A 26,313-nucleotide genomic window follows, 5' to 3' on the forward strand; every position below is an offset into this window, starting at 1 on the left:
CCGGGAGCTGGGTCAAATGCTGCTCAAACCAAGAAGACTTCTAGTGGATGGGGTGCCGGCCCCCAAGTCATGTGCTATCATAGAATAGTAGGGTCAGTTTTTTGATAGGGTATGAAAAAGAGAAATACGCTCTCCTCAAGAGAGAGATTGTTTTGAGTTTGTTCAGAAAGAGTGACAGAAAGCTTATTGAGAAATCTAAGTTCATCTTCAAGTATTTTGACATGTATTTTTTAAAAGACATCTGGCCTTTATTTAAAGATTGAATTGTAATTGATGTACCATGTTACTTTCAGTGATCTGATGTCTTCCTATCTTATGAAATGATCACCATCATTAAAAACAAAAAAGCTATACATAAACTTTGAAAAGACTACTTCATGTATGAAAGATGACATTCCCAAAAGTGGAGTTTTCCTGGAATGCCTGAGGTCAGATGACTTGGCATATGACAACAGAGCAAGGGAGGACAATGACGGTTCAGTCTGGGCAAAGGTACTACTCTGGTCACTGGCACTTGCTGAGAGGGGTTCAGCCAGAGACATCCTGGTGTCCTACTTGTCCAGGGAACTCAAATGGAGGTGATGACCTATGACAGGGTATCAGGGTCTCCTCCTGTAGAACACATCCCCTCCCACCATTGCTGGGCTCACCTGCATCTCCTGTGATGTACTGAGTGTGGACCCACAACTCCTCCAGATAGTCCTTGATTCTCCAGCTAAATGGGACACTATTGGATGCCTTCTCTGAGAGGTTCATGTAGTTCTGCACCACGATGTAGGACATCTCTCCTTTAGACCTGCAACAGGCCAAACGAGGACCAAGAATTAAGTGGTGAGTGAGATGGCACTCAAGATGCAAGATGAGATCTACTTCTGATGCCAATTCCTCTCCATCTTCAAGTACTAGGAGGCTTAGTGGGCTGCAAAGACAGCCCCCTGGTCTACTGAACAGCTCATTTTTATACTAAAAAAAGAACTGAAGGATGATCTTACATCATCACTGGGTTTTACAGACAAAGCAAAAACAAACCACAGTTGGAAAGCTGCTTGAAATCTTGGGCAGAACCAGTCTGGTGATGTCTGAACCCACTCCTGCCCTATACCTGTGCAGAGAATCGGAGCCAAGCTAGGTTTTGGCAGGCCAGCGGAGCCTGAGTCACATAAGATCGGGCCTAGGGACAGGCTCTGAGGTTCCTGCCATTGGCAGGAGGAACAGGAAGGACAACATAAATGCTCCCTTACATGCAGCTTCCCCAGTGCAGATGAGGTGGAAGTAGGCAATTTTAACTGCAAAGGGTGCTCGGAGCACAAGGAAACGAAGAAAGTCAAGAATGAAGCAAGAATTTTTCAGAACTGTGTCAACGCTTTGTTACTGTCTTGTCATGCCCTTGAGGCTACAAAAAGGGCCAACTTCAGAGTGATTCTAAAATCCATCCTAGTATTTCATCAAAAATCTGGGACAGCCTATTAAGTTTGCTGCTACGTTATGGGTTTATTTCCCTTCCCAAGAAAAGAAAGTCTTCTATTCACCTGGTATCAATCGTCACAAGAGGAATGTTCAGAAGTTTAACGTCACTGAAAATAAACATCCAAAGATCTCTCGCCCAGGACGGAGAGTGTGGGCTGACCAGCAGCTCAAGGTTGCCGTCCCTGTCCACGCAGGAGATCACACTCGCCAGGAGAGGAGTCACAGCGCCCTGGACCCGCTTCCAGAGGGTCTGCCTGTGTGTGGGAGAGACAGGTCCACTCAGGTTAGAAGGACCACAGACCACACTGGGATGCCCACATCCTTTTCACATTTCGTGCCTTCATAGCAGTAACAAAACATCTGCTCTACTATTCCCACACTACAGCTGTGTTTTTCATGTTTTTTACATCATTTTTAAGTACCAGAAGAGATTAAATCAAACTAAGATTAGAGGCAGGTCAGGAAGCAACAGTTAGAAGTGGACATGGAACAACAGACTGGTTCCAAATAGGAAACGGAGTACGTCAAGGCTGTATATTGTCACCCTGCTTATTTAACTTATATGCAGAGTACATCATGAGAAACGCTGGGCTGGAAGAAGCACAAGCTGGAATCAAGATTGCTGAGAGAAATATCAATAACCTCAGATATGCAGATGACACCACCCTTATGGCAGAAAGTGAAGAAGAACTAAAGAGCCTCTTGATGAAAGTGAAAGAGGAGAGTGAAAAAATTGGCTTAAAGCTCAATATTCAGAAAACTAAGATCATGGCATCTGATCCCATCATTTCATGGCAAAGAGATGGGGAAACAGTGGAAACAATGGCCGACTTTATTTTTCTGGGTTCCAAAATCATTGCAGATGGTGATTGCAGCCATGGAATTAAAAGATGCTTACTCCTTAGAAGGAAAGTTATGACCAACCTAGACAGCATATTAAAAAGCAGAGACATTACTTTGCCAACAAAGGGCCGTCTAGTCAAGGCTATGGTTTTTCCAGTGGTCATGCACGGATGTGAGAGTTGAACTAGAAAGAAAGCAGAGTGCCGAAGAACTGATGCTTTTGAACTGTGGTGTTGGAGAAAACTCTTGAGAGTCCCTTGGACTGCAAGAAGATCCAACCAGTCCATCCTAAAGGAGATCAGTCCTGGGTGTTCATAAGGGTGTTCATAAGAAGGACTGATGTTGAAGCTGAAATTCCAATACTTTGGCCACCTGATACGAAGAATTGACTCATTTGAAAAGACTCTGATGCTGGAAAAGATTGAGGGCAGGAGGAGAAGGGGACAACAGAGGATGAGATGGTTGGATGGCATCACTGACTCGATGGACATGAGTTTGGGTGGACTTTAGAAGTTGGTGATGGACAGTGAGGCCTGGCATGCTGCAGTTCATGGGGTCACAAAGAGTCGGACACGACTGAGTGACTGAACTGAACTGAACTGAAGATTAGAGGCAGAACTTGAAAGGTCCTTAATTTTACTTCTAATAAACTGGAATTAGTTCATTGAAAAGGCCAAGTAGTATTGTTTTATTTTGCTATATACCTGTTTTCCAGAACAAGTCATCTATGCTCTATAAATAAATCAAAGAATGACCAAATTCACTTGAAAAGTATGTCATTTGAAGAAAAAAAAATCAGTTGTGAATAGAATATAATAAAGAAACCAAAGTAAATTCATTTCACATTACATTAAACAAGAAAGCATGTCTTTATCTAAATCGCTTCAGTTATGTATGACTTTTTGTGAACCTATAGACTGTAGCCTGCCAGGTTCCTCTGTCCATGGGATTCTCCAGGCAAGAATACTGGAGTGGATTGCCATGCCCTCCTCCAGGGGATCTTCCCGACCCAGGGATTGAACCTGTATCTCTTACATCTCCTGCAATGGCAGGCACGTTCTTTACCACTACCGCCACCTGGGAAGCCCTGTGAACACCAGCAAATGTAGGCAGTTCAGTAAGTGAAGGAGTGGTGTCAAGGGTACACAGAAAATAAAGATTTTTAAGAAGCATTTATCTTAAATCCATACCAAGAGAAACCAAGAGGAACCAAGAGAAACAAAAATAATTCCAGGTCCAAATCTGATCCTTCAGAAGGTACAACTGGGAAAGAAATGAAAAATAATTAGAGTAAAACACAGAAGCAGAAAAGCCCTACAGTTACAAAACCAGCATCAGTAAGCTCACATGGTCCATTCAACCTAGATGTTCCCACATGTCCTTCTTGCCAACAGTGTGGAGATACATCCATGCCTAATCCAAGCCTCTGGATGAGTTAAGAGTTCTCCTGGAGTCAAAGAAACTGAGGGCCAGACTGGTGAAGTCCCAGGTCTTAGCAACCTTGAAGGTGGGGTGGGCGACATCTTCCACCGCCCACCGTGGGATGCAGAGCAATACCCTCTCCCTCAACCACACACGTTGTCATGGGCTAGCCTTGAGAACAGCATCAAGGTTTGTAGAAAAAGGACCATGGACAATAAGTGAATACTTTGGGTCTTAATTTCATGGTTATCAAATAACTTCATGCAGGAGGTCTAGGAAAACAACGTTCTTCCCTCCCCTACAAATCTATCACCTCTTTAATCTACCAACCTAAAACGGCACCCCTGTCTATGGTGATGAACGTGGTGGTAAAAGTTTACATCTGATAAGAACAGATGTTCTGGTTTTTGTTTGTTTCGGTTTTTGCTGTGAAAAAATTTAAAACACACAAAAGTACACAAAAGAGTCAAGCAAACCCCATACAACTTACCACCCAGATTATCCTGTGCTCATCGGGAAAAAGAAGTTGATGGCTCTGAATTTCTCAGACATTTGGAAGGAAGCAGCCCCTCAGTTTGGAGAGCCGTGTGCCCAGTCCCCCGCCCCGGCTCCCCACCCGACCCTGGGTTTCCTTTCCTGGAGGTACCTGAATGTGCCGGCCTCCTGCAGAGCGTCCTGATTGGAGGCCTCCCTCACCACCCAGTCCTTCACATTGTAGATAGAGTTCTCCTCCTGCTTCATTAAAAGGACGTAGAGGCGCATCTTAGTGACCAGCAAGAAAGTGGCTGTGGAAAAGCAGAGCAGACATGCATTCAGCACATCCCTGGGCACTGAGCAGTGGGCTCGGCATCCCTGACCCATCCCAGCAGGAAGAGAAGCCCGTCTCCTTTGGCCAGGAAAAGTCTACAGAAATCCCAGAGGTGCGCGTAGATTGCCAGAGAGCTAGCTGCCTCTGGGAGCCATGGAGAGCCACAGCGGGGGGATGATTCATGGACCGAAGGAGAAGCCCAGGCTGGGGTGTGGACAAGAGGGGCTCCCATACCTCTGTACTCACCATCTTCGTCCAGGAGGCTGAGGAGGATAGACACCCTCCGAACGCTACGCTGACAGTCCTCATTCTGGTCTCTGAGCATGCCCACAGCGCCCTGAATACAGCTTCTCAGCAGCCTGGTGGTGTCCAGGATCTGCGTCTGTCGATAGACAATCAAGCCTTCCATTTCTGCCACTTACACGTCAAGAAAAGCCAGGTGATGCCAGAGATGAGGTCCAGGCACTGCATGCAGGGGGCACAGTTTTCCTCCTGCCCAAGTTCCTACCACATGTCCTTCTTAAGTTCCCCTTAGAATCACTGTGAGGGAATTCCCTGGCGGTCCAGTGGTAAGGACTTTGCACTTTCACTGCAGTGGGCCTGGGTTCAATCCCTGGTCAGGGAACTATTAATAAGACCCTGCAATCCATGTTGTGTGGCCAAAAAAAAAAAAAGAAGAAGAAATCCACTATAAGACAATCCTATGTGCCTGGGGACCTTGTCAGTGGTCAAGCAACAGAGCAAAACTGACCAGGGGACACCAGGAAAAGCCAAGGTCAGTTCTGCTGCTGGTGATCTCACCTGCCCTCACAGAGGTAGGGAGAGGAGTGCTGGGCTGAGCCCTGGCCAGCTGAGTCCACTCCTCGGACCCCTGGGTGTAAGTCTAAGGAAGGGGAGCCCACAGCCCGAGGGCTTAGAGGGCTAGAAAGAGTGAGAACATTATATGTTCTGGTCCGAAGCCTGGGCTATTGTTTGTCTCAGGTCTTTCTGTCTCCATTTTTACCTCTGCCGTTTGCTGTGATGTGACCGCCTCAGTTTCCATCACCTCCTCACCATATTCTTGGGCTTGGCGTCCCACCTCCACTGCAAAGAAGTAAAACAGTGGAGGTACTGTTCAGAGGTGGAAGTGGTGGTGGGGAGCGCTGGCAACATTGTGTGCTGGGGATCTATCCAGGTTTCCCTGGCACCAGTCCCAGGAAGGGGCCCCAAAGGAGAGACCGTCAGTCACACAGATCAGCCTCCATTAGCCCACTGGACGTGGTCCACCAGTGGCAACCTGAGCTTCCATCCTGGGCTCAGACGGCTGATCCAGAAGCCAGGGTAAACAGAATCTGACATGTTCCACAGGCACCTGCAAAGACCTTGTGGAAATACCGTCTTCTCCGGGCCTTGGAAGCAGCAGACGCTGCCCTGGTTTCAACAATACTCAGTTCAGCAAATGTGTCCTGAGCTCTTGTCAAGGGGCAGGTGTTGGACTGGGAGACAGTAGCCTAAGCACCTGTCCTCGCAGCAAACTGCACACCTCCTGGCTTCCGCTTCCACCATCCCACCTCCCCGAGGACCTTTTCTCCAGACTCACACTTAGGGGGATCTTCTGGTTTAAACAGCTGGCTGATGGCCACATCCTGCAGTTTAGTTATGTCTGAAACCATGACTGTGGATCTCCGGAGGTCGTCGATGTGCACAGAATGCCACAGCCCTGGGAAAACAAGCCCCGGAATCTTCCCTGTGTCCTCTGGTTTCTTCCTGACAGTTGTAAGCAGGGATACACCACTGTCCTGACATTTTAACACACTGTTGAATGAATGATTTGTATCCTAAAGTCTAATCCCTTGAATATACACAGGAAACATAGATGTCATGCTACAGATGTCAAAAACTTTAGCATGAAAATCAGTTTTAAGAACTGAAATGACTAACATAAAAAAGCATTTAGAGAAGGCTTATTATGCTTTTATAAATGTATTATTAAACTTTCTGTATCGTAATTAGTAGAGGGGTGTGAGACACCCGCAAGGTTTGCCTCTAATTAATTCCCTTGGACTGCAAGGAGATCCAACCAGTCCATCCTAAAGGAGATCAGTCCTGGGTGTTCATTGGAAGGACTGATGCTAAAGCTGAAGCTCCAATACTTTGGCCACCTCATGCGAAGAGTTGACTCACTAGAAAAGACTGATGCTGGAAGGGATTGGGGGCAGGAGGAGAAGGGGACAACAGAGGATGAGATGGCTGGATGGCATCACCGACTCAATGCATATGAGTTTGGGTGAACTCCGGGAGTTGGTGATGGACAGAGAGGCCTGGCATGCTGCGATTCATGGGTTCGCAAAGAGTCGGATATGAATGAGTGACTGAACTGAACTATGAAATTATTAAACTAAACTATAATATGCCCATTTGCTAGAATACCAATTTTCTCATACAGGAGATTCCTTGGAGATTCTTTTGGATCAGATACCAACAAAGCAAATATTACAATAAATCAAACCACACAAGTTTTTTGGTTTCGCAGTGTCTATAAAATTTTGTTTATACTACACTGTATTTTATTAAGTGTGAAATAGCATCATGTCTCAAAACACGATGTACATGCCTTAATTAAAAACTACTTGGGACATTCCTGGTGGTTCAGTTGTAAAGAATCCACCTGCCAAAGCAGGAGACACAGGTTCAGTCCCTGGTCTGGGAAGATTACACATGCCTCAGGGCAACTCCGCCAGTGCGTAACAACTCCTGAGCCCATGCAGCCTAGATCAGAGCTCTGCAGTAAGAGAAGCTACCGCAGTAAGTCTGAGCACCACAACTAGAGAAAGCCCAAGCAATGCAATGAAGACCCAGGGCGGCCAAAAGTAAACAAAAATACTGTACTGCACACACACAAAGGAAAACAACCAAAAAATACTATATTGCTAAAAAATGCTAACCATCATCCTAGCTTTCAGGAGTAGTAACACAAAAGGTCACTGATCACAGGTCACCATAGCACATACAATAATGAAAATGCTTGAAATATTTTGAGAATTATCTCAAACACATGAGATAATTCAGAGACATGACGTGAGCAAAGGCCTTTAGAAAAATGGCACTGAAAGACTTGGCACAAGCCTTCAATTTGTAAGAAATGCAGTATCTTTGGAGTGCAATTAAACAAGGTGTGCCTATGTAGTAAATATTTGGTGAGTCTTCCTCAGGAAAAAAAGAGAGAGATTTAAGATAGCATTTTCTGACCCCAGAAGCAGGCATTAAGTATCCACACATTCATAACAATGCTAGTGGGAAATCTCTCTCTGCTTTATCCATATAGTAAAAGGGGAGGAACCAGAGATTAATCAAGCATTTATCAACAAATAATGAAATTAAGTACTGTATGTTGCAGTAGCCAGTCTGAAGATGAAGTGATTTTTTGTTTTTTTGCATCAATCAGCTTTAAGAACAGAGAAGGAAATGGCACCCCACTCCTGTACTCTTGCCTGGAAAATCCCATGGACGGAGGAGCCTGGTAGGCTGCAGTCCATGAGGTCTCTAAGAGTCGGACACGAGTGAGTGACTTCACTTTCACTTTTCAGTTTCATGCACTGGAGAAGGGAATGGCAACCCACTCCAGTGTTCTTGCCTGGAGAATCCCAGGGATGGGGGAGCCTGGTGGGAGGCCATCTATGGGGTCGCACAGAGTCGGACACAACTGAAGCGACTTAGCAGCAGCAGCAGCAGCTTTAAGAAATCAAATTGCATTTGAAACAAATACAGTTGAGATTACATGTGTGTGCTCAGTCACTCAGTTGTGTCTAACTCTTTGCGACCCCATGGACTGTAGCCTGCTAGGCTCCTCTGCCCGTGGAAATTTTCCATGGACAGAAATTTTCTGGAAATTTCCCAGGCAAGGAAATGGAGTGGGTTGCCATTTCTTCCTCCAGGCAATCTTCCCGACCCAGAGATCCAACCTGCATCTCCTGTGTCTCCTGCATTGGCAGGCAGATTCTTTACCACTGAGCCACCTGGGAAGATCACTGAGATTAACACTCATCTTCTAATATCAGACTTTGTGCATCACAGGACCAAACAGTGACTTGGGGAAAGAATCCAGCAGGATTGCACGAGACTGCCTGCAATGCAGCAGACGTAGGTTTGGTCCCAGGGTTGGGAAGATACCCTGAAGATGGAAATGGCAACCCACTCCTGGAAAATCCCAGGGACAGAGGAGCCTGGCAGGCTACAGTCCATGGGGTCACAAGAGTTGGACATGACTTAGTGACTAAACCACCACACCACAGGACCAAATTAGAAATAACTTAAATATTACTATACAAACATATTCACAAATATTTTGGTCCTACCTCCATGGAATCCTACATAGGACGTTCCACTTCCCATCCGGGACAGTTTTATGATAAAATAGACTAAGATATAGTTCTTATTTCCTTGTATCTTGTTGATTTCATTTATAGCAGAATACCTATTTTGAAAACAAAAAAAGCAAAGACAAAATAAAACAAAAAAACTAAGAAAATAAACAAAATGAACATTGTAAAATGACTAAAGGGTGTCCTCAAAGAGGTCAAGTTTCATCTCACTTTTTTTAACTTCACACCTTCATGCTTGTTATCTTCTCTTACAAGAGAACAGGGGCAAGACTTCTCTAAATAGTCTCATTTCTTTCCCCCATTCCTGTGTTCCTCTCCTTTGAAATGGCATTTTTTATTGATCAGGAACCCTCTCTTATAATGCTTAATTAGCTTGGTCAGATGCTACTAAGGTTAAGGGTAGTGCTCTTGTCCATTTCAAGAAACAGAGTTCTGTGGACAACCAAAGGACAAAGACAATCATGATATGAAATATGGCTTCCAATGCTTTAGAAGGTCCAAAAACCACTTTTACTTTAACATCAAGTAATAAGGGGATGCAGTTAATTCTAAAAGCATCAAATTTCCACTACAAACAATTTAAAGCTGTCAAATAAATACAACTGAAAGCATTTAAATACCATTAAGGCCCCTGAACGTGCAGTAAATTCATATCACATAATTTAAAATGAATAATGACCAAATCATGTCAGCTAAAATATGTTTCAAGGATACTCGCTTATATCCTGCTAATATTCTGTTATTTATACTTCTTGCATTTGGCTGTTTTTCCGTTGTCAAGAGCCTTTTCTCTCTTGGTTTCTCTGGTCCATATTTCAGTTCAGTTCAGTCCCTCAGTCGTGTCCGACTCTCCACGACTCCATGAATCACAGCACGCCAGGCCTCCCTGTCCATCACCAACTCCCGGAGTTCACTCAAACTCATGTCCACAGAGTTGGTGATGCCATCCAGCCATCTCATTCTCTGTCGTCCCCTTCTCCTCCTGCCCCCAACCTTTCCTAGCATCAGAGTCTTTTCCAAAAATGGAGAATAATTTTTATTTCTGTGTTTATTCTGATACCGTACAGTTTTTAAGGAAGAAATTCTTTAGGAGCTCCTGAATAAATCTGGGGTATCCTATGTAGTTTCGGAGAAAAAGAAAAAGAAAACATACTTTGCTGAGGCGATGAGCTGAGCACTGTGACTTCCATCTTCAAAATCTGTTTGAATAACAAGGATTTTACAACTGGCTGTGTGAGCTAAGCAGTTTCTGAAAGAAAAAGGAAATTATCCAAGTGAGTTTCTGTCCTAAAAGTTGGTGATAATTTTCTCCACAGTGATGGGAAACATAAGGGGTATATAGGAAAACTATTCAAGTGGGATTTTCCTCTGGAAGGTGAGTAGACATTCCAGTGGAGAGAGAAAACCCCCAATAGATGCCTCCTGATGAGACATAAGGATGCTGGATTCAAAAAGGATGTTTTCACAGAGGATATCAGAGGTCAGGATACTTGGAGAAGTAAAACGCATCCTTTTCAGAGTCACATGTTCTCAAGGCTCACTAACCAAAGCTGGTTAGAAAACAGCAGTGGTTAATAGTCGCACATATGAAATACAAAGTGGTTGATCCCGAGGAGGGAGACGAGCGGGAGGGGAGGGCAGGGATCCTCACCGAACTTCCTTGAGGAAAGAGTACTCGGTGTCAAACTGCTGCAGTGACAGGATGGTGAGTTTCACGGCCCAGTCCTTTACTTCTGATTCTAAAAGTTCACAGTCATGACTGGTTAGCAGCCTGGAGAACGTAGTGATCTGCAAAGGCAGGAAATTAAAACCACTCAGTGGAATGCAAGAAAGCGTTGTTTCCTAGATTCAGATCCAAGAAACATGAGGATGCCCAGCAAATATCTTCTGTGGGCTCCTCATTGTGCAGCTGGTACACAGATCCAACTGGGAATCCAAACCCAGAGGAGTTTTCTAACATGAGGTGTTGCTGAGGCAAACAGAACCTACAGGATCAAAGGTATTGAAGAGAAGACTCATCCTGCCCCTAAGATGCCTTTGAATCTTCTTCCTAGATTCCAACATCTTTTCCTGCTTTGAACCCTGCTTGCGATGATACCTTAGCGCTCAGAACAAATACCACCTGTCCTTTGCAGTCTTACTTCAAACTTTCCATGGAGCTGGCCATTGAGGTCCATCTTCCCCACAGCTGTTAACCAAATCTCCCCTGCTACTGGATCACACCACACTGCAACTAGTACACTCCTTAAGGGCATGCTGCTAGGTCCTGAATCATTATCTCCAGGCTGGCCTTGCCACTGAGCTTCCTATTCCTATATCCAATTGATGACAGACTACCGAAATGTTACAGGAACACCAAAGCCCATCCCAAAAGGAATTCATTGTCACCTCCACCAGACTTGCTGCTCATAACTGGTTGGTGATTGGCAGGAAAGCTATGACAAACCTAGGCAGTGTATTAAAAAGCAAAGACATCACTTAGAGGTCTGCATAGTTAAAGCTATGGTCTTTCCAGTAGTCATGTATGGTTGTGAGAGCTGGACCATAAAGAAGGCAGAGTGCTGAAGAATTGATGTTTTCAAACTGTGGTGCTGGAGAAGACTCTGAGAGTCCCTTGGACAGCAAGGAGATCAAATCAGTCAATTTTAAAGGAAATCAACCCTGAATACTCATTGGAAGGACTGATGCTGAAGCTGAAGCACCAATATGCTGGCCACCTGATGCGAACAGCCAATTCACTGAAAAAGACCCTGATGCTGGGAAAGATTGAAGGCAGGAGGAGAAGGGGACAGCAGAGGATGAGATGGTTGGATGGCATCCCCAGTGCAACGGACAAAAAGTTGGGCAAACTCCAGGAGATGGTGAGAGATAGGGAGGCCTGGCGTGCTTTTTCAATGGGGTCACAAAGTCAGACACAACTTGCTGACTGAACAACAAAGATGTGATTAACCAAACTTCTGGTCAACCAGGGAAGAAACCATGGAGTCGTCCTAAGCCTCCTCCACCTCCCAGAGCCCCTATAAAGAATCAGGCTTTATCTCTGTCAGTATGAATCCTTACTATGTCTCAATTCCACCCGTCCATCCTTTGACTGAACTGGTTCTGCAGCCTCACTACTGGTATATCTTACCTGTGAGTCTTTCATCAGACTCTTATCCCGGTCCTCTCTCAGGTAGTGGGACACACTTCCATAAACATTTCTCCGTCACTCCCCTTACACAGGAAAGCAAAGCTCCTTGGTGCCACTGAAAAGACCCTCCACGAAGTCTCTCTGGCTATATCTCACTCCCAATCTCTCAGAACTTAGGGCCTTGAGCTTTAGGCTTCATCAGTAATTAACTCCTAGTTTCCTGCAAAGACTGGGTTTTTTAAACCTTAACATCCTTGCTCAAGGAGGACCCTCTGCTTATAATACCTTCCAAACCATACTTTACAATCAGCTTGACGGTCACCTCTTAAAGACGAGTTCGTGACCTCATCCTGATCTGTGTTGCTCCTCTTCGCCTCTGTGGATAACACTATCATAGGATATCGACAGTACCCATTCACGAGTGTCTTTCAACCTTACACTGTATGCTGACCAAGGACAAGCCCTGTGCCAGCTCATCTTTATATACGCAGAGTCCTTAGTGCAGTACTCAAATGTGCTATTTCTCTTGTTGAACTGAGCACTGTGCACAGCACTGCACAAAACGGGCACTCAAAACTTGGTAACTAAACATGTAAAAATATGTAGGTCTCCTTGCACTTACCACGAAGAGGAACCCAAAGTCTCAACACGTTTATTTATGGTTCCTATACACTGACTTGCAAAGAATCTTGAATTCTTGATGCTAGGAAGTCAAGGACCCAGAGGTGAAAGAGAAAAAGGGTAATATACAGAAAGATAATAACCTCTGTGAAGATGGCATGGCGTTCTGAATCCATTGTGCAAAGGTGAGCCTGGAGAAAGTCTGCAAAGGAGTTATGCTGCTGCCTGCAATAGTATTCTTCTGACAGGGACTGTGCAGTGAACTGGCCTAGTGAGGAAGCATTCAGCCGAACCACAGCGTCAGGGGTGGCACAATCCAGCAGCACTGACTTGGCCTGCTCAGAGACTTTCTGGTAAAGTTCATCAGTCAGGACCTTGTGCCCTAGCTGCTCTATGACCTGGAGCACCACAGAGGCACACGTGTCTGAGTGGTACCCAATGAAGACATCAGAAGGGCTGTATTTGGGTCTGGCTAGAAACTGCTCTGCTTTCACATCTATAAACTTCTCCACCCAGACCTTGAGCTCTTCCACGATATTCTTCTGCCATTTCTCCAAAACGGTGTTGATGTCCAGATAGTGCTTCTCCAGCCGGTTAATGAGGGGGATGGGGAAATGATTGTAGACGACATCTTTCTCCTCAATGACTATCAAGCGAAAGTCTGGGTGAACCCGACATTTGACCCGATGGGTCCCCAGACCAAGGTCCACGTACTTCTGACCGCCAAGGTAGACGTAGTATTGATTGAGTGCGTCGTAGAGGCTCTCATAGAGGTTCTGCAGGTTGAGCAGCACCACCATCTTGCCGGTTTCCATGCAGATCTTTACTCGGTTGATATTTCGACAGATCTGGGTGTACTCTTGATCTTTGGGAAAACTGGATCCAAAAATAATCTCTGGTTGGTCGGTAATGAAGAATGCCTGCTGCAGGATCTGCAGGGCCACGTAATTTCTGGTCAGCACAAGCAGGTAGCGGGACTCGGAGTCATCCAGCTCTCTGCCATGCACCTTCTGAAGATGGCCGTATATGTTCTGCTGGATCAGCTGCATGGTACTGACTTCCTCTGTGTACTTTGCCTCGGGTAAACTGGCTGAAAAGATGTCCAGGGCACGAATGTCGTCTTTGCCACTGAAGTTCCGAAGGACAGCTTGTGCGATGTCTTGAGGGGAAGGCTCCTTATTGGAAGCTTTTGCTGCAGCAAAGACCATTTTGATGAGGCTGTAGTAGTCACGAAGCCCAAAGAATTCCTTGTCCTGCCTCTTACACACTGTTTCATAGGCTTTAGCAAAGGATGTGAAGTATCCTCGGATTCTTTCTTGGACGAGGGGCTCTGAAGCGCAAATTCCCCTGGCACTCTCAATGAGCTCTCTTTTGTTGGGGCTGCCACGTGACACAAATATACCCCGGTTCATCTTGGCAGGATCCAGGGCCCAGTTGGAAATGCCTATGAAGCCAACTTTTTTGTGGGGGGCAGGATCATCTTCAATGCATCCATCTTCCAGCAATGGGTGCAGCGCCTTCAGGGGCATTTTTGGTGAATCTTCTGCTAGTCCAACCTCATCTAACACCACCACAGAGACATACTGCTCAAGGTCCTTCCCCTGCTGGAAACGGGCACACTGCTTGAAGGTGCCTATGATGCCCTGTGGGGTGGAATGTGGACTACACTGGAATGACACCAGATGGACCTCCTTCAGGTGCCTGAAGAGGTCCGAGTGTGCAGTCTGGCCTTGCATGGCATCTGCCACGATGGTCTTGGCAAGAGATTTGGAGCTGCCGGGCTTGCCCACCAAAAAGAGAGGAATCTTGAGCTCGATGCAGATAACCATCATGAAGACATTCTCCTTCAAAGCCAAGTTTCTGGCGATCGTTTTCCTCAGAGATACACCATTCAGAAAAAGATCCTGGGTTCGCATTATCTCATCCAGGATAACCCTGCTGTCATTATACGGTGCTGGAAAGAACCTGCAAATAGCTTCCCGATAAGATTCCTTCTTCTCTAAAGAGGCGTGGTAACATACCCCGATGGCCAGAACCAGGGACCAGAGGACCGGATATCTTTCAAAGTCATTTTGGATGACCCCAGTCTCAGAGAGAAAGGAATCCAACTTAGACAAGAGCATCTCACTATGGTCGTAAAACCATTTGAAAACTTTCACACAGCGTTCTACATCCCTGAGGCTGACAAAGCTGCACTCATTTTGTCTTTTCCTCATGAAACCCTGAGAGGCAGAAAGCACTTCCGTGATTACACGAGTCTCGCTCTGCACCATCACGATGGACTTCACCAGTCTCTGGACAATCTGATGGATGTAGAGCTTTTCTGCAGAGTCATTCAATTGTCCAAAGTCCCACACCAAGGGGATCAGGCTCGGCGGCAAAGCGTGGACACGGTATACCAGCTGCCTCAGGGGGATGGAGCCAAGCCTCTCGGCTGTCTCTTCTGCACTAACCCTGTACCCCAATCCGGCTGATTCCAGCCGGCAGATCATCTCCTGGGTGTGCTTCCGGTAAGGGTTGCAGGCGGCAATGATATGCAAGCCAGAATTCTTAGCCAGGGGCTGGCCACCCACTGTGTGGTCACACAGGACCTCTTTGATGCAGCTTATGGCCTCTGTGGTGTTGGCTTCATCAAAGAATAAGATGGTGTCCAACTGATATTGGGCCTTATTGATGTGGGCCAGCTCTTCAGCCTCCCTGACCTTGGAGTAGATCAGGTCGGCCGTTGTTCCTCCGTGGACCTTGACCAACTTCATGGTTTCAGCATCAGCACCCCCACGCCGCAGGTCACTAAGGAATTTAATGAGTCTGGTTTTCCCACAGCCGGTTTCTCCCATGATGATGACGGGGATGCCACACCGGAAACGCATCTCAATGGCAAGGATCTTCAGCATATTATCCGTTGTAAGCTCGTATGTTTCATCAGGGTCAGTGGCCCACTGGATACCCAATGCCAGGCACAGCTTTTCAAGTTTCTCATGTCTGGGCAGCTGGTCAAAGTCAACGTTGAAGGGCACCCTCTGAAGCAACAGTCCCTGGTACAGCTGCACGGTCATAACATCCTTCTTGATCACTTTCCCACTCAAGCAATCTATGGCATCAACACCACCGATCTGGTTGGATTGGAAATGGAAACCTATGAATGTCATGGACGTGTGGTCACTGTTGAAAAAAACATATGGGTGGGGCTCTGACTCCCACCTCTTCCGAAGAGAGAAAGGGGCGAGGTCTTCTTCTTTGACCCCATCCATAGTGAACGTGTACTTCCCTGGACTTTGGTCAGATGTGCAAAGTGTAGGTGTGGCAAAATCTCGGGCCATGAGGATCATGAAGGTGACCACAAAGTTCTTGAAGCCCATCAGTGTGTCTCCAACAAAGGTGGGATTACAGAAGAGAGAGGCCTCACAATCTTGGAGCTGGTAGTTCAGGAACCGAGCAAAGTTCCAAAGTTCTGACCAGGATGGGTTTATCACCCCGCAGTAAATCAGGAGGTGTTGGATGCATTCACCAGGGCTGCCCTCAACAGAACCTTTTTGGTACTGGAATGTGTCTAGGTTTTCTTTCTGATGGAACCTTCTTAAATATTGGTAAGGTCTCTGGAATAGTTCACTACGGAATGCTCTCTGATCCATTCCTGGCTCTTTGTAGCTCTGCTGAGGATCCAGCTCCATGTTGATTACTTCTTTGGGAGGTCTGCAGGTCACTTTGGGGAAGACGTCTAGAAAATTGAACTGGGGGACAAGTGCATTCTGGAAAGGAGAGACACAAATGAAATGAGTTATGGCTGAATTTCCCAAAAAGTGCTTTTGTGTTTTAATCCTCAACATGGTCTAGACTGCATGGACCTTTATGAAAAATCACTTTTCATGAAGGGATTTCTGTAGATACCTCTTTGCATGAGGTGTTACCTTCTGCACATTCAGGCATGGTGTGAGCTGCACTGTAAATAACAGAGCCCTTTTCCACTCAGCCTCTTGGAACTAAATCTCTCCATCAAGCACATACGTGCGTGTCTGTGTGTGTGTATGAGCATAAAACTCCCTTCAGTTAAGATATTGATATAATGGAAGTCTCTTTCCCATGTTAGCTGTCATTAAGAAAGACTGTGCTTCTCCTAGCAAATGAATTTTCTGCATTCCAGTCACCACTGGCATTTAACTCAGACACACAGCACTCACCTCAAAGAGAACAAATCTAAGGCACTATTAATTAATAAAAGAATCTATCTTTGTATCCCATGCATTATTTAAAAGTAAGTTTAAAGACTCTTCTTTACTAACACTGCACTCAGCTACTCTGCTAAGGCAAAAGTGGGGAATCATAAACATGAATAAAAGCCCCTGCCCCCACAGCAGCATGAGAGCGCCCTGATACATACCAGCTTCAGAGGCCTTCGTGGCAATGTCGAATTCCTTTCTAGAATTTCAATGATATATAAGTGGCATGGGTTCCGAAGCCACATCTTCCCATTTATATCCATTAAGTACTGGAGAATGAGGAGTTTGAAAAGAAACACCCAAATACCAGTCCGCACCTAAGGATAGAATCATATGGGTCTGTAAATACTTACACAAAAGACAGCAGTCCTCCCACCTCTAAGGACCCTTTATTCTGCTCTGTTTTACAATGATACTGAGTATCAATACATGTAGAAAGAAGAAATTCTTTATACTGGGGATAGGGTAGGGCAGGATGTGGAAGCTGTGTCTTTCCCTACCCAGCCGCTCAGCTAGAACCAGGGGGCAACTTACTGAACTGAAAGTGAAAATGTTAGTTGCTCGGTTGTGTCTGACTTTCTGCGACCCCGTGGACTGTAGCCTGACAGGCTCCTCTGTCCATGGGATTCTCCAGACAAGAACACTGGAGAGGGTAGCCATTCCTTTCTCCAGGGGATCTTCCCGACCAGGGATTAAACCCGGGTCTCCTGCGTTGCAGGCAGTTTCTTTACTGTCTGAACTATCAGGGAAGCTTGACTTACTGACGAGGTCACGTCAAAGTGGAATATTATGGGTCTCCTCTGATACTGGGCATCCAGGAAAGGTAGAAGGGACTCCAGGACTTCATTCTCATCCACCTGAGGGTCAATCAATCGAATAATTTTTCGAGGCACTTTTGCTCCATTAAACTGCATTTTCAGCTGGCTGTGCAACCTCTTCACAAAGAGAGACCTTCCTGTTGATGTGAACATATGAAAATTAGATGCCAGGGCTGCAGATCAAGACTGAGAATGTCCAGAAAATCACTTCTCTTCGTACAAAATTCAAAACCAATGCAACCTAACATCAGCTTAAAGACTATATATTTGAGCCCTCAAATTTCCTTGCTGTTCCCCACCCAACAGCCCTGCTGCTTCCTGGGACTAAGGATGGAAGTCTGAGGATGAGGTCAGGACAGCAGAGCTCGCTTCATGGGGGAGGGGAGCGAGTGTCGCTGGACAGAAGGGAGTACATTAAAGGGATGCAGTCAATAGACTGGAAATCATGATGGCAACTGAAGGTGGAGGCATCTGTTTCTTCTCAAGACAGAGGAAATACACCTTGTCCTGCTCAGGACCCACATCAACCCCAAAGTAGTCAATGGACTTAAAAAAGAGAGAAAGAAAAAACAGCAGAGAAGCCAGTTTAAAGGAGGAAGATGGCTCAGCCAAGCTGGGACCAGATGAGAAAAGTGTCCCGTTCCAGTGCGGGGCCTGATTTATAACTTCAGGTGAGTCAATCCTCCAGGGACTTAGATCCCCACCTGCAGAAGGGCTTATCTGAGCTCACCTCTCTCCCCGCTGGACAAGGAAGGGCCATCAGATGGTCCCTGGGACCGGGGACTCAGCAGCCATTATTACCTACACCTGCTCTCTCCGAGGCTACGATCCCAACACACATGCGGTCCTGGAACACGGCAGCGGCTGACGGGGTCTTTTCCGGGACTCGGAAGTGGTGAGCCAGGTAGGCCTGGATGTCCTTGAGGGGTGCCTGGGGGGTGACGAGGACCTTGTGCTGGCTGAAGGCCGAGGGGAGGTAGCAGTGCTCCCGCTCACAGTCACAGATCATCACGAGCCGGTAGCGCTTCCGGTGGGGCTGCATGCACAGCCTCCGGAAGAGCGCCTCTGCCCGGCAGGCCACCTCGTAGCTCAGCTGGTCCGCATACAGCAGGCTGTAGACCCCAAGTCCCTGGGAGCCTGGGGTCAGGCAGCGACGCAGGAGCAATGCCACCTCCTCGAACGTGGTTTCTGGGGTGCAGAGCAGCACTTCATCGTAGGTGGGCAGGGGCTGGTGTGGGGTTTGCATGTAGATGGCCAGGGCGGCTGGCAGCACCTCAGAGTGGCCACAGACGACGAGGCTGGGCTGGCCCTCCTGTAGGCCTTGGGGGAGCTCCCGCTGCACAGGGGGTCCAGCCATCCTCGCCAGGTGAGCCAGACAGTGGCCAAGGGCCTCCAGGTCCAGACAGTGAGGCAGGAAGGCACTCATGCATGTCATCCAGCATTTCATGATGACCTTCAGCTTGTCCACCAGTCTGGACTCAGAGAAGAGCAACAGTGGCAAGTCTTCCACCACTGTTCTCTCCTGGTGGGTGTTGGCCCTTCCACTGGGCCCCCTGCAGGCCTCCGAGACATCCCTTGGGGTGCAGTTGCCTTTGATGAAGGAGAGCATGGTGAGGGCAGCGTCGCTGGGCTTCTGCCTCCCAAGCTCCAAGCCCAGGTAAACCAGCTGCTCAGCAGTGTAGTAGTTGAGATAAAAATGCTCAGCTCGCTTCTCTGCCACGAACCTCTCCCAGTGGCCCAGGAAGTCCTCCATCTGCCGGCAGAGGGCTTCCAGCAGCTCAACGACTGGCCCGCCCTCCACCAGTGGGCCCATTAGCCTCAGACAGAAGTCCAGCCGGATGGAGGCACCCTTTAGCGGGGTGCAGTACACCTCGGCTGACCAGGCCCTGAACAGCATGTTTCCAGCAGAGTAAAGGTTTATAAAAGACTGGACAAGCCTCTGCACATTGCAGAACACCTGCAGAGAGAGGACATGTAGTCTAGAATAACACAAACAGATTTATAATTTGAAGGGCTGGGGTTCATGGCCCTCCATGGTTCACCGTGGGATCTCAAGCATGAGATTGATCATGGAAGGTCTTCCTGTCTTATTTCCATTGTCTCTTTCTTAGGAAGCAATATATTGTGAAGATAAAGGATATCATTTATAAAGTACAAATGAACTTTACAGATTAAAAACTCATAATCAAAAGGAGAGACTGTTACATAAACCAATATGCCTTTACCATTGTGGTTACTGAAGATTTTGATGAACGACGTCCAACTACATCTTTACGTATTTGGGGATGCTTGCTGATTTACGGAGTAAATGGACATCTCTTTGGGTCATGAATTCAAAATACATGCACTCTGCAAGACCCACTGGCTCTACTCTCCACAGTTTTAAGAGCAGAGTGATTCATATGAATTAAAGACAAACTTAGTCTCTTCTAACTTCCCAGGCACCTCAGCAGTGAGAATGCTCAGCCCAAAGTGATGGGATTAGGACACTTGTTCCAATGTAGATACAAATCCTTACCTCGGAAAATACCTCTACGACTTCAGCATTACTGTGTTCTTTCTTGCCAGACATCAGCATCAATTTGTTCAAAAGCTCTTTCAGCTCTTCTAAAGAGTAGTCTCGCTTCTCCTCATGGCCTCCCTGGCCCTCAGGAAGGATTAAACGAAGAACTGTGTCTGGGGAAATCTGTGGAACAGTGCACAGTCAGAGGTCGATTTGGGGAGGCAGAAACCCCCCGACAACAGCAGCCCATAAGAGCCTCCTGCAGCTGTGCCTGCGACGTGAGGCTCACCTTTCGGCCATCCGTGGGAGCCTTGATCACATAGATGCCTCTGCTGTTGATCGCTGTTGCCAGGGACAGAGACGAGAGCTCCACAGACCCATGACTCTCCTTCACTGTCTTCAGCCACTCAAGGTTCCGGGCAGAGTCACGCTGTCAGGACAGAAGGAGAGAAAACGGGCTGAAGTTTAGGCGTGATCTTCCTGCCACTCTCTCCACCTCTGCCTTCCAGGGACAAACACCTCCTCCCCTTCTCTGGCCCCGTGTGCCGTCACCCACAGGGGAGGCCTCTCTCATCTGCTGCCCACCACTGCCACGGGCTTTGGCTCTCCTTCCTGGGTCACGTGCTGTTGCTGCAATGGCTGTTCCTCTGTGTTCCCACCCAGTGCCCTGGATACGTGGATGGGGAGCGACAGGCATGAACTCAGCTCTCGGTGAGAAGGCGGCCTTCAGCCGGGCCCCTAACCGGGGATAATGCTGGCTGAGACAAGCATGTGAGCTTTGTGCTCCTGCCATTCCTCTTCCCCGCCTTCACCCCTAGTGGGGCTTCAGCCACCCTGTTAGGCAAGTTATGAACTATAGGCTTCCTTGTACCCTGGTGCAGCTGATTTATGTACACAGAAATGTTTACTTTTCTGATTAAAAAGGAATCTGTACCAATTGTGGAAAGTATGGAAAAATACCAGAATGCATAGCATATTAACTAACAATTAGCTCCATTGAGAGAAAACCACTGGTAACATTTTAGCACATTTCCTTTCAATCTTTTTTCCCACATATTTCCACCAGAGATCACTCTTATTTACAGGCAGTTTTATAGCCAGTTTTCTAACAATAGGACAGAGAAAGCACTTCTATATGTGAAGAAAAACTGTTTCTAACCATCCTTTTAAAAGGCTGCATTAAAAACCTGCCATGTGAGTTTGCAGTCATACTGCTAGTGTTTCTAAGTGACACTTTATTAAACTTAACCTGCTCTGGAGCCAGAAACGACTCACCAGTTTCGTGGGCAGGTTGTGGTCATTATCCAGAGCCTTCCACAGCTCTTTCAGGTGTTGCATGAACTCATCAAAACCCGCACTTGTGTCCAGCTCATAGAGCAGGGGCGCATAACCCTGCACAGCATCGTGGAAGCAAGCGACCCGGTCCACGTCAATGTCATTCTCCCCCGCAGAGATGGAGGCCAGGTCTACGAACACCTTCAGCTCGGTGATGCCTGGGGCAGAAGGGGTAGATGAATGCAGGGCTACCCTGTGATGACAGGAGCCCCAAATCTGGAACAGTGCTCCTTACTGATGCTATACCTGGATAGAGGATTTTTAGGGTTTTCCCACTCTTTGCTTCAATAAGAACCTGGGGCACTTTTTCTTTTGCCATTTATGTTGTTGTTTAGTGGCTAAGTCATATCCACCTCTTTTGCAATACCATGGACTAGCCTGCCAGGCTCCTCTGTCCATGGGATTTCCCAGGCAAGAATACTGGAGTGTGTCACCATTTCCTTCTCCAGGGGAGCTTCCTGACCCAGGGATCAAACCTGACTCTCCTGCTTGGCCAGCAGATTCTTTACCACTGAGCCACAAAGGAAGCCAAGTCATTTATGTTGATACTACTGAACAAGACCTGATCTTATTGAATAACACCAATGTCTGGGCATTGCATGTGGTTTTTTGTGTGTCTTGTTTCATGTAATCCATGTAATATTGCCATTTCATTATTAAAAGTAAGCTTAGCTGGTAAATAACACATTGACAGTCATCTACAATAAACCGCTGCTTACTAATTGAAAGAAGCAGTGAAGCTGGGATGAGATGAGCACATAGCCCATCCCCTGTCCCTGGACAGCAGGGCCACCCACCTTCCTTCTTTCCTGCCTCCTTCTTCCCTCCATGCATTAACTCTGCCAAAATCACCCAGGACCCAGAGCTAAAAAGACTGCCAAGCCTGTGCGCAACAGCAAGTAGATGCAATTACATCTAGAAAACAAGGCTGCCTTGGCTTCCAGTAAAAAAAATAATCAAGCAAAGGAAAAAGCTAAAGGGACATAATTTTTAAAAAATGATCGCCTGCTATTCACAGCATGCATCCAGAGTGAGAGGGGAAAAAAAATGTAGCCAAGGAAATGGCTTTTACACCAGCAAATGAGTGATACTATCTTGATATAAATTCTACCTACAAACCTAGGCATACCTTGCACATTTACCTAATGAATATAGATGAAAACCTGCCAGGAGACTAGATTTTAATTATTCCAATCACTAAAATAAAAGGAGAATTATGGGAGGTGATGGAGGGCTAGTTATAGTTACAATGGCAATCATAAGATATAAATGTATTAAAGCAATGTGTCATGTACCCTATGTTTACACAATGCTATAAGGAAAATAGTGAAGTGAAAGTCACTCAATCGTGTCCGACTCTTTGCCACCCCACTGACTATACAGTCCATGGGATTCTCCAGGCCAGCATACTGGAGTGGGTAGTCTGTCCCTTCTCCAGGGGATCTTCCCAACCCAGGGATCAAACCCTGGTCTCCCACATTGCAGGTGGATTTTTTACCAGCGGAGCCACAAGGGAAGCTCAAGAATACTGGAGTCGGTGGCCTATCCCTTCTCCAGCGGATCTTCCCATCCCAGGAATTAAACTGGGGTCTCCCGCAATTGCAGGCAGATTCTTTACCAACTGAGCTATGAGGAAAGCCCTTACATGTAAAATACATTTCAACTTAAAAAGTTTGAATATAAAAAATGCAGAACATGATCAAGGGAGTGACTGGCCAGAAGTTCAGGAAGACCACCGCGTGAACCATCTAAATACTCTCCAGCCTTCTGGCCACCACAGTGATGGACTGTACCTCTGAGAGCCTCCTGGACCCACATAATGAACTCCTTTCTCTGGGACAGCTCCTTCAGACACTGACACCGAGCCTCATCGATATCCTGCAGAAGCTTTTTGGCACGGATAATTTGCTGGTTGATACAGTCCAGTTTTTTGTGGCGAAAGTTGTCCAAGACAGTCTAAGAAAGTCACCAAAGAAAGTTGTCAAAGACAGTCTGCAAGACAAGGCAGCATGTGGGCTGAAACTGGCTCCTGGACCCCCAAGAAGAACTGTGCTGACCATCCCAATAGTCCCTCCCACCAAACTTCTAAAACTGACACTAGCAGTCACACTACTGGGAAACAAAGGTAAAAACAAAGCCCTTGGCATATTCAGACATTGAATAAAATACAAATAACCCTGAAGGAAGCTGTGAAATCATCTTGCCCAGTTTTTCAAAGCCAGAGATCTGCGATCTCCCCCACCTCCACCACCCCACCCTCAACCCCAGGAGTCCCCAGTAAATAACTTACAAAGCTTAGTAAGGTGTGGAGAACACTGAAGTCACCGGTCAGGCCCAAATTCTCTTTGACCTTCAAGATGACCTTGGCTGAGTCGACAGCCTGATGTAGGTGATGGTATTCCTTGATCTGCTGGACTCGCTCCTTGATCCAATCCTTCTGGTCTCTGGGATACAGAGCACACATGGTCTGGAGGTCTTCAGTTAGGTTTCTGTATTTATTCACAAAGTCCTTGAAGATGTCATCAATTTCCCCAAAGGTGACCTCCCCTGACTTCAGATCCTGATACAATTTTGTAAACCTTTTGATACAAGGACAATATAAACATTCATACACCTCTTCAGGCTGAAATATCTCCTTTTCCAAGTTCTCTTCTTGCTCACTCAGCTCCTGTGCGGCTTCTGCCCAGAAGATCTGGAAGATGTGACTGTCCTTTAGCAAATATGCCTTTTGGGCCATTTCGTGTACTTCAGGGCTCAGGTTATAATGTGTTGTCCACATCGAGGCAAGCAAGGTGGCTGACAAAGTCACTGTCACAACTTGGTTTAACGTTTTCCCATTGAGGTCTTCCGAATGTCTTTCAGCAATCTCTCCAAAGTCCACTATTGAAATCACAAGAGAATGTCAAGTCAAACTCTAGTCATAATATCCTTTTATTTTACTTTCCCAGTTTTCACTCCCCTTGTTGCTCTTAAGGAAATGCAAGTGAACATACTTGGTGGCATTTGTTCTCAATGCTCAATTTTGTGAGCGTCCCTAAATCTCCACCCTCGCATTGCTCATCAGTTTTCATGACAAAGAAGGCTTTGCAACTTCTGGGTGAAGATGACAATTTGAAATCTGCACATGTTTCCACTCCCTCCCAAATCCTGCTGCAATGATAGAACTGAGATTGTTTCTCAAAAGCCATAAAGCAACAGGGCTGGGAAGTATAGAAAAGGAGACCACAGCAACAAAACTTTGGAACTTGAAAAGCAGATGTGCTGAGGGTAAACAATGTTTCAAGCCTGAGAACTTGGGGTCTTAGCCCATAGTGGGGAAACCTGAGATTCTGCCAGGTGTCTGTCATCACAGAATTTCCCACATGCACAGACCCAGGCTGCAGACTCTGGAATTTGGGAGGTGGTGATGAAATAAGGAGGATTGGGCTGAAAGTCTGCATAACAAGTCATCCAACAGGGTCATTTTCATCCCAACCCATTCCATCAGCAGGCTGATGGCACCTCCTCCACCCTGGCATGCAACAGGTAGTTTATATTCTAGAGAGGCTCTAGAGGGCTCACAGAGGGCTCTCTGGATTGGGGGCAGAATAAAGGCATTTCCAGATACCTACCCTTCGTCAGGAAGCTAACGGTTGGTATGTGCCACTAAATTTGAGAAGCTAGAAAGGAGAAGAGAGGACACAGGGAGTAGAAGGAAGGACTGGGGCTAGATACGCATCTTAGATGCTGAGAACCCTCCAGCCCTCATTTCTGTCTTGACTCCTAGAGACGTGGCAGGCAGCCCTATATCTTCCAGGCAAGAGACTGGTGATCTGAGCAGCCCAAAAGAGAGGAGCTAAAGATACAGGCTATTTCAAAGCCTAGCCACCCCACCCTCAGAATCCCCCACCAGGGCGTTAGTCCCCTCTCTTAATATAAACAGATAAAAAAGATTTCTAGCCAGAGGGGCAAAGCCTTAAACATGAAAAATAGACATTAAAATATATTAAGAGATAAAAGCAACTTGGAGGAAAGAGGAAACTATTTAAGAAAACCTCTAAATAAAAAATATCAAAAATCTTGGAAAGATATGACACACTAACCATGAACCAGAACAGGATAGTATGGAAAAGCAAAAAGAGTTCTTGTAAATTAAATACAAGTAAGAAGAAAAAGTAAAAAATTTAATGTCAAGCTTAGAAAGAAAACTTAAGAAATTGCTCAGAAAACAGAACAAAACAAGACATGGAAAATAGGAGAGAAAATGTATGGAAATTAGATGCCTATTCCAGGAGGTCCAATATCCAACTGTGGATTCCAACAAGAGAAAAAGTAATCACTTAACTAACACACGAAGTTTCCCCAGAACTCAAGGACTTGGATTTCTAGATTACAAAGACCCACTTAAGTATGCCCAGTACAGCAGATGGGAAAGAGACCCATTCCAAGGAACATCATTATGACATTTCAGAATAAGGGGGACCCAAAAAAAAAAAATCTCAAGAGCTTCCAGGGAGAAAATATGCCATCCACAAAGGATTAGAATCCCAACCAACTCTAAACAGTGACCCTGCAGAGACAATGGAGCCACGACCCCCAAATCCTGAAGGAAAGATCTGCACCAAACAACAGATCTCCTGTGAGGGCAGACAGTTTCAGACAAGCAAGAACTCCTGGGCACCTTACTCAGGAGAAACAGAGTGTGTATTTCACCAAAACACAGGAGTGAGAGCAGGGAGCCATGACACCCAGGATACAGATCCAGCCGAGAAGAGAGGCAAGATACCCCTAGGATAGCTTATCTCTGGT

General features: G+C 46.3%; 1 protein-coding gene across 2 annotated transcripts in view; it reads right to left on the bottom strand.

Moving 5' to 3' along the window:
- The window catches only part of RNF213 (ring finger protein 213), a 133,499-nt gene that overhangs the window by 36,584 nt on the left and 70,602 nt on the right, over nt 1–26,313 (bottom strand). For both annotated transcript variants that reach the window (XM_055408398.2, XM_055408396.2), the window contains 18 exons: nt 23,816–24,405; nt 23,319–23,481; nt 21,466–21,683; nt 20,480–20,620; nt 20,206–20,373; nt 18,489–19,644; nt 17,631–17,824; nt 17,031–17,186; nt 12,796–16,401; nt 10,553–10,689; nt 10,055–10,150; nt 8,875–8,993; nt 6,120–6,239; nt 5,544–5,623; nt 4,787–4,922; nt 4,379–4,517; nt 1,530–1,721; nt 651–796 (listed from right to left, as the gene is read on the bottom strand). In XM_055408398.2, the coding sequence (XP_055264373.2) occupies nt 651–796; nt 1,530–1,721; nt 4,379–4,517; nt 4,787–4,922; nt 5,544–5,623; nt 6,120–6,239; nt 8,875–8,993; nt 10,055–10,150; nt 10,553–10,689; nt 12,796–16,401; nt 17,031–17,186; nt 17,631–17,824; nt 18,489–19,644; nt 20,206–20,373; nt 20,480–20,620; nt 21,466–21,683; nt 23,319–23,481; nt 23,816–24,405 (7,557 nt within the window). The remainder of the gene's footprint in view (nt 1–650; nt 797–1,529; nt 1,722–4,378; nt 4,518–4,786; nt 4,923–5,543; nt 5,624–6,119; nt 6,240–8,874; nt 8,994–10,054; nt 10,151–10,552; nt 10,690–12,795; nt 16,402–17,030; nt 17,187–17,630; nt 17,825–18,488; nt 19,645–20,205; nt 20,374–20,479; nt 20,621–21,465; nt 21,684–23,318; nt 23,482–23,815; nt 24,406–26,313) is intronic.

The sequence above is a fragment of the Moschus berezovskii genome, chromosome 20 (assembly GCF_049115385.1).
Source record: "Moschus berezovskii isolate FMDL1 chromosome 20, NW_MosBer_1.0, whole genome shotgun sequence".
NCBI classification, from domain to species: Eukaryota; Metazoa; Chordata; class Mammalia; order Artiodactyla; family Moschidae; genus Moschus; species Moschus berezovskii.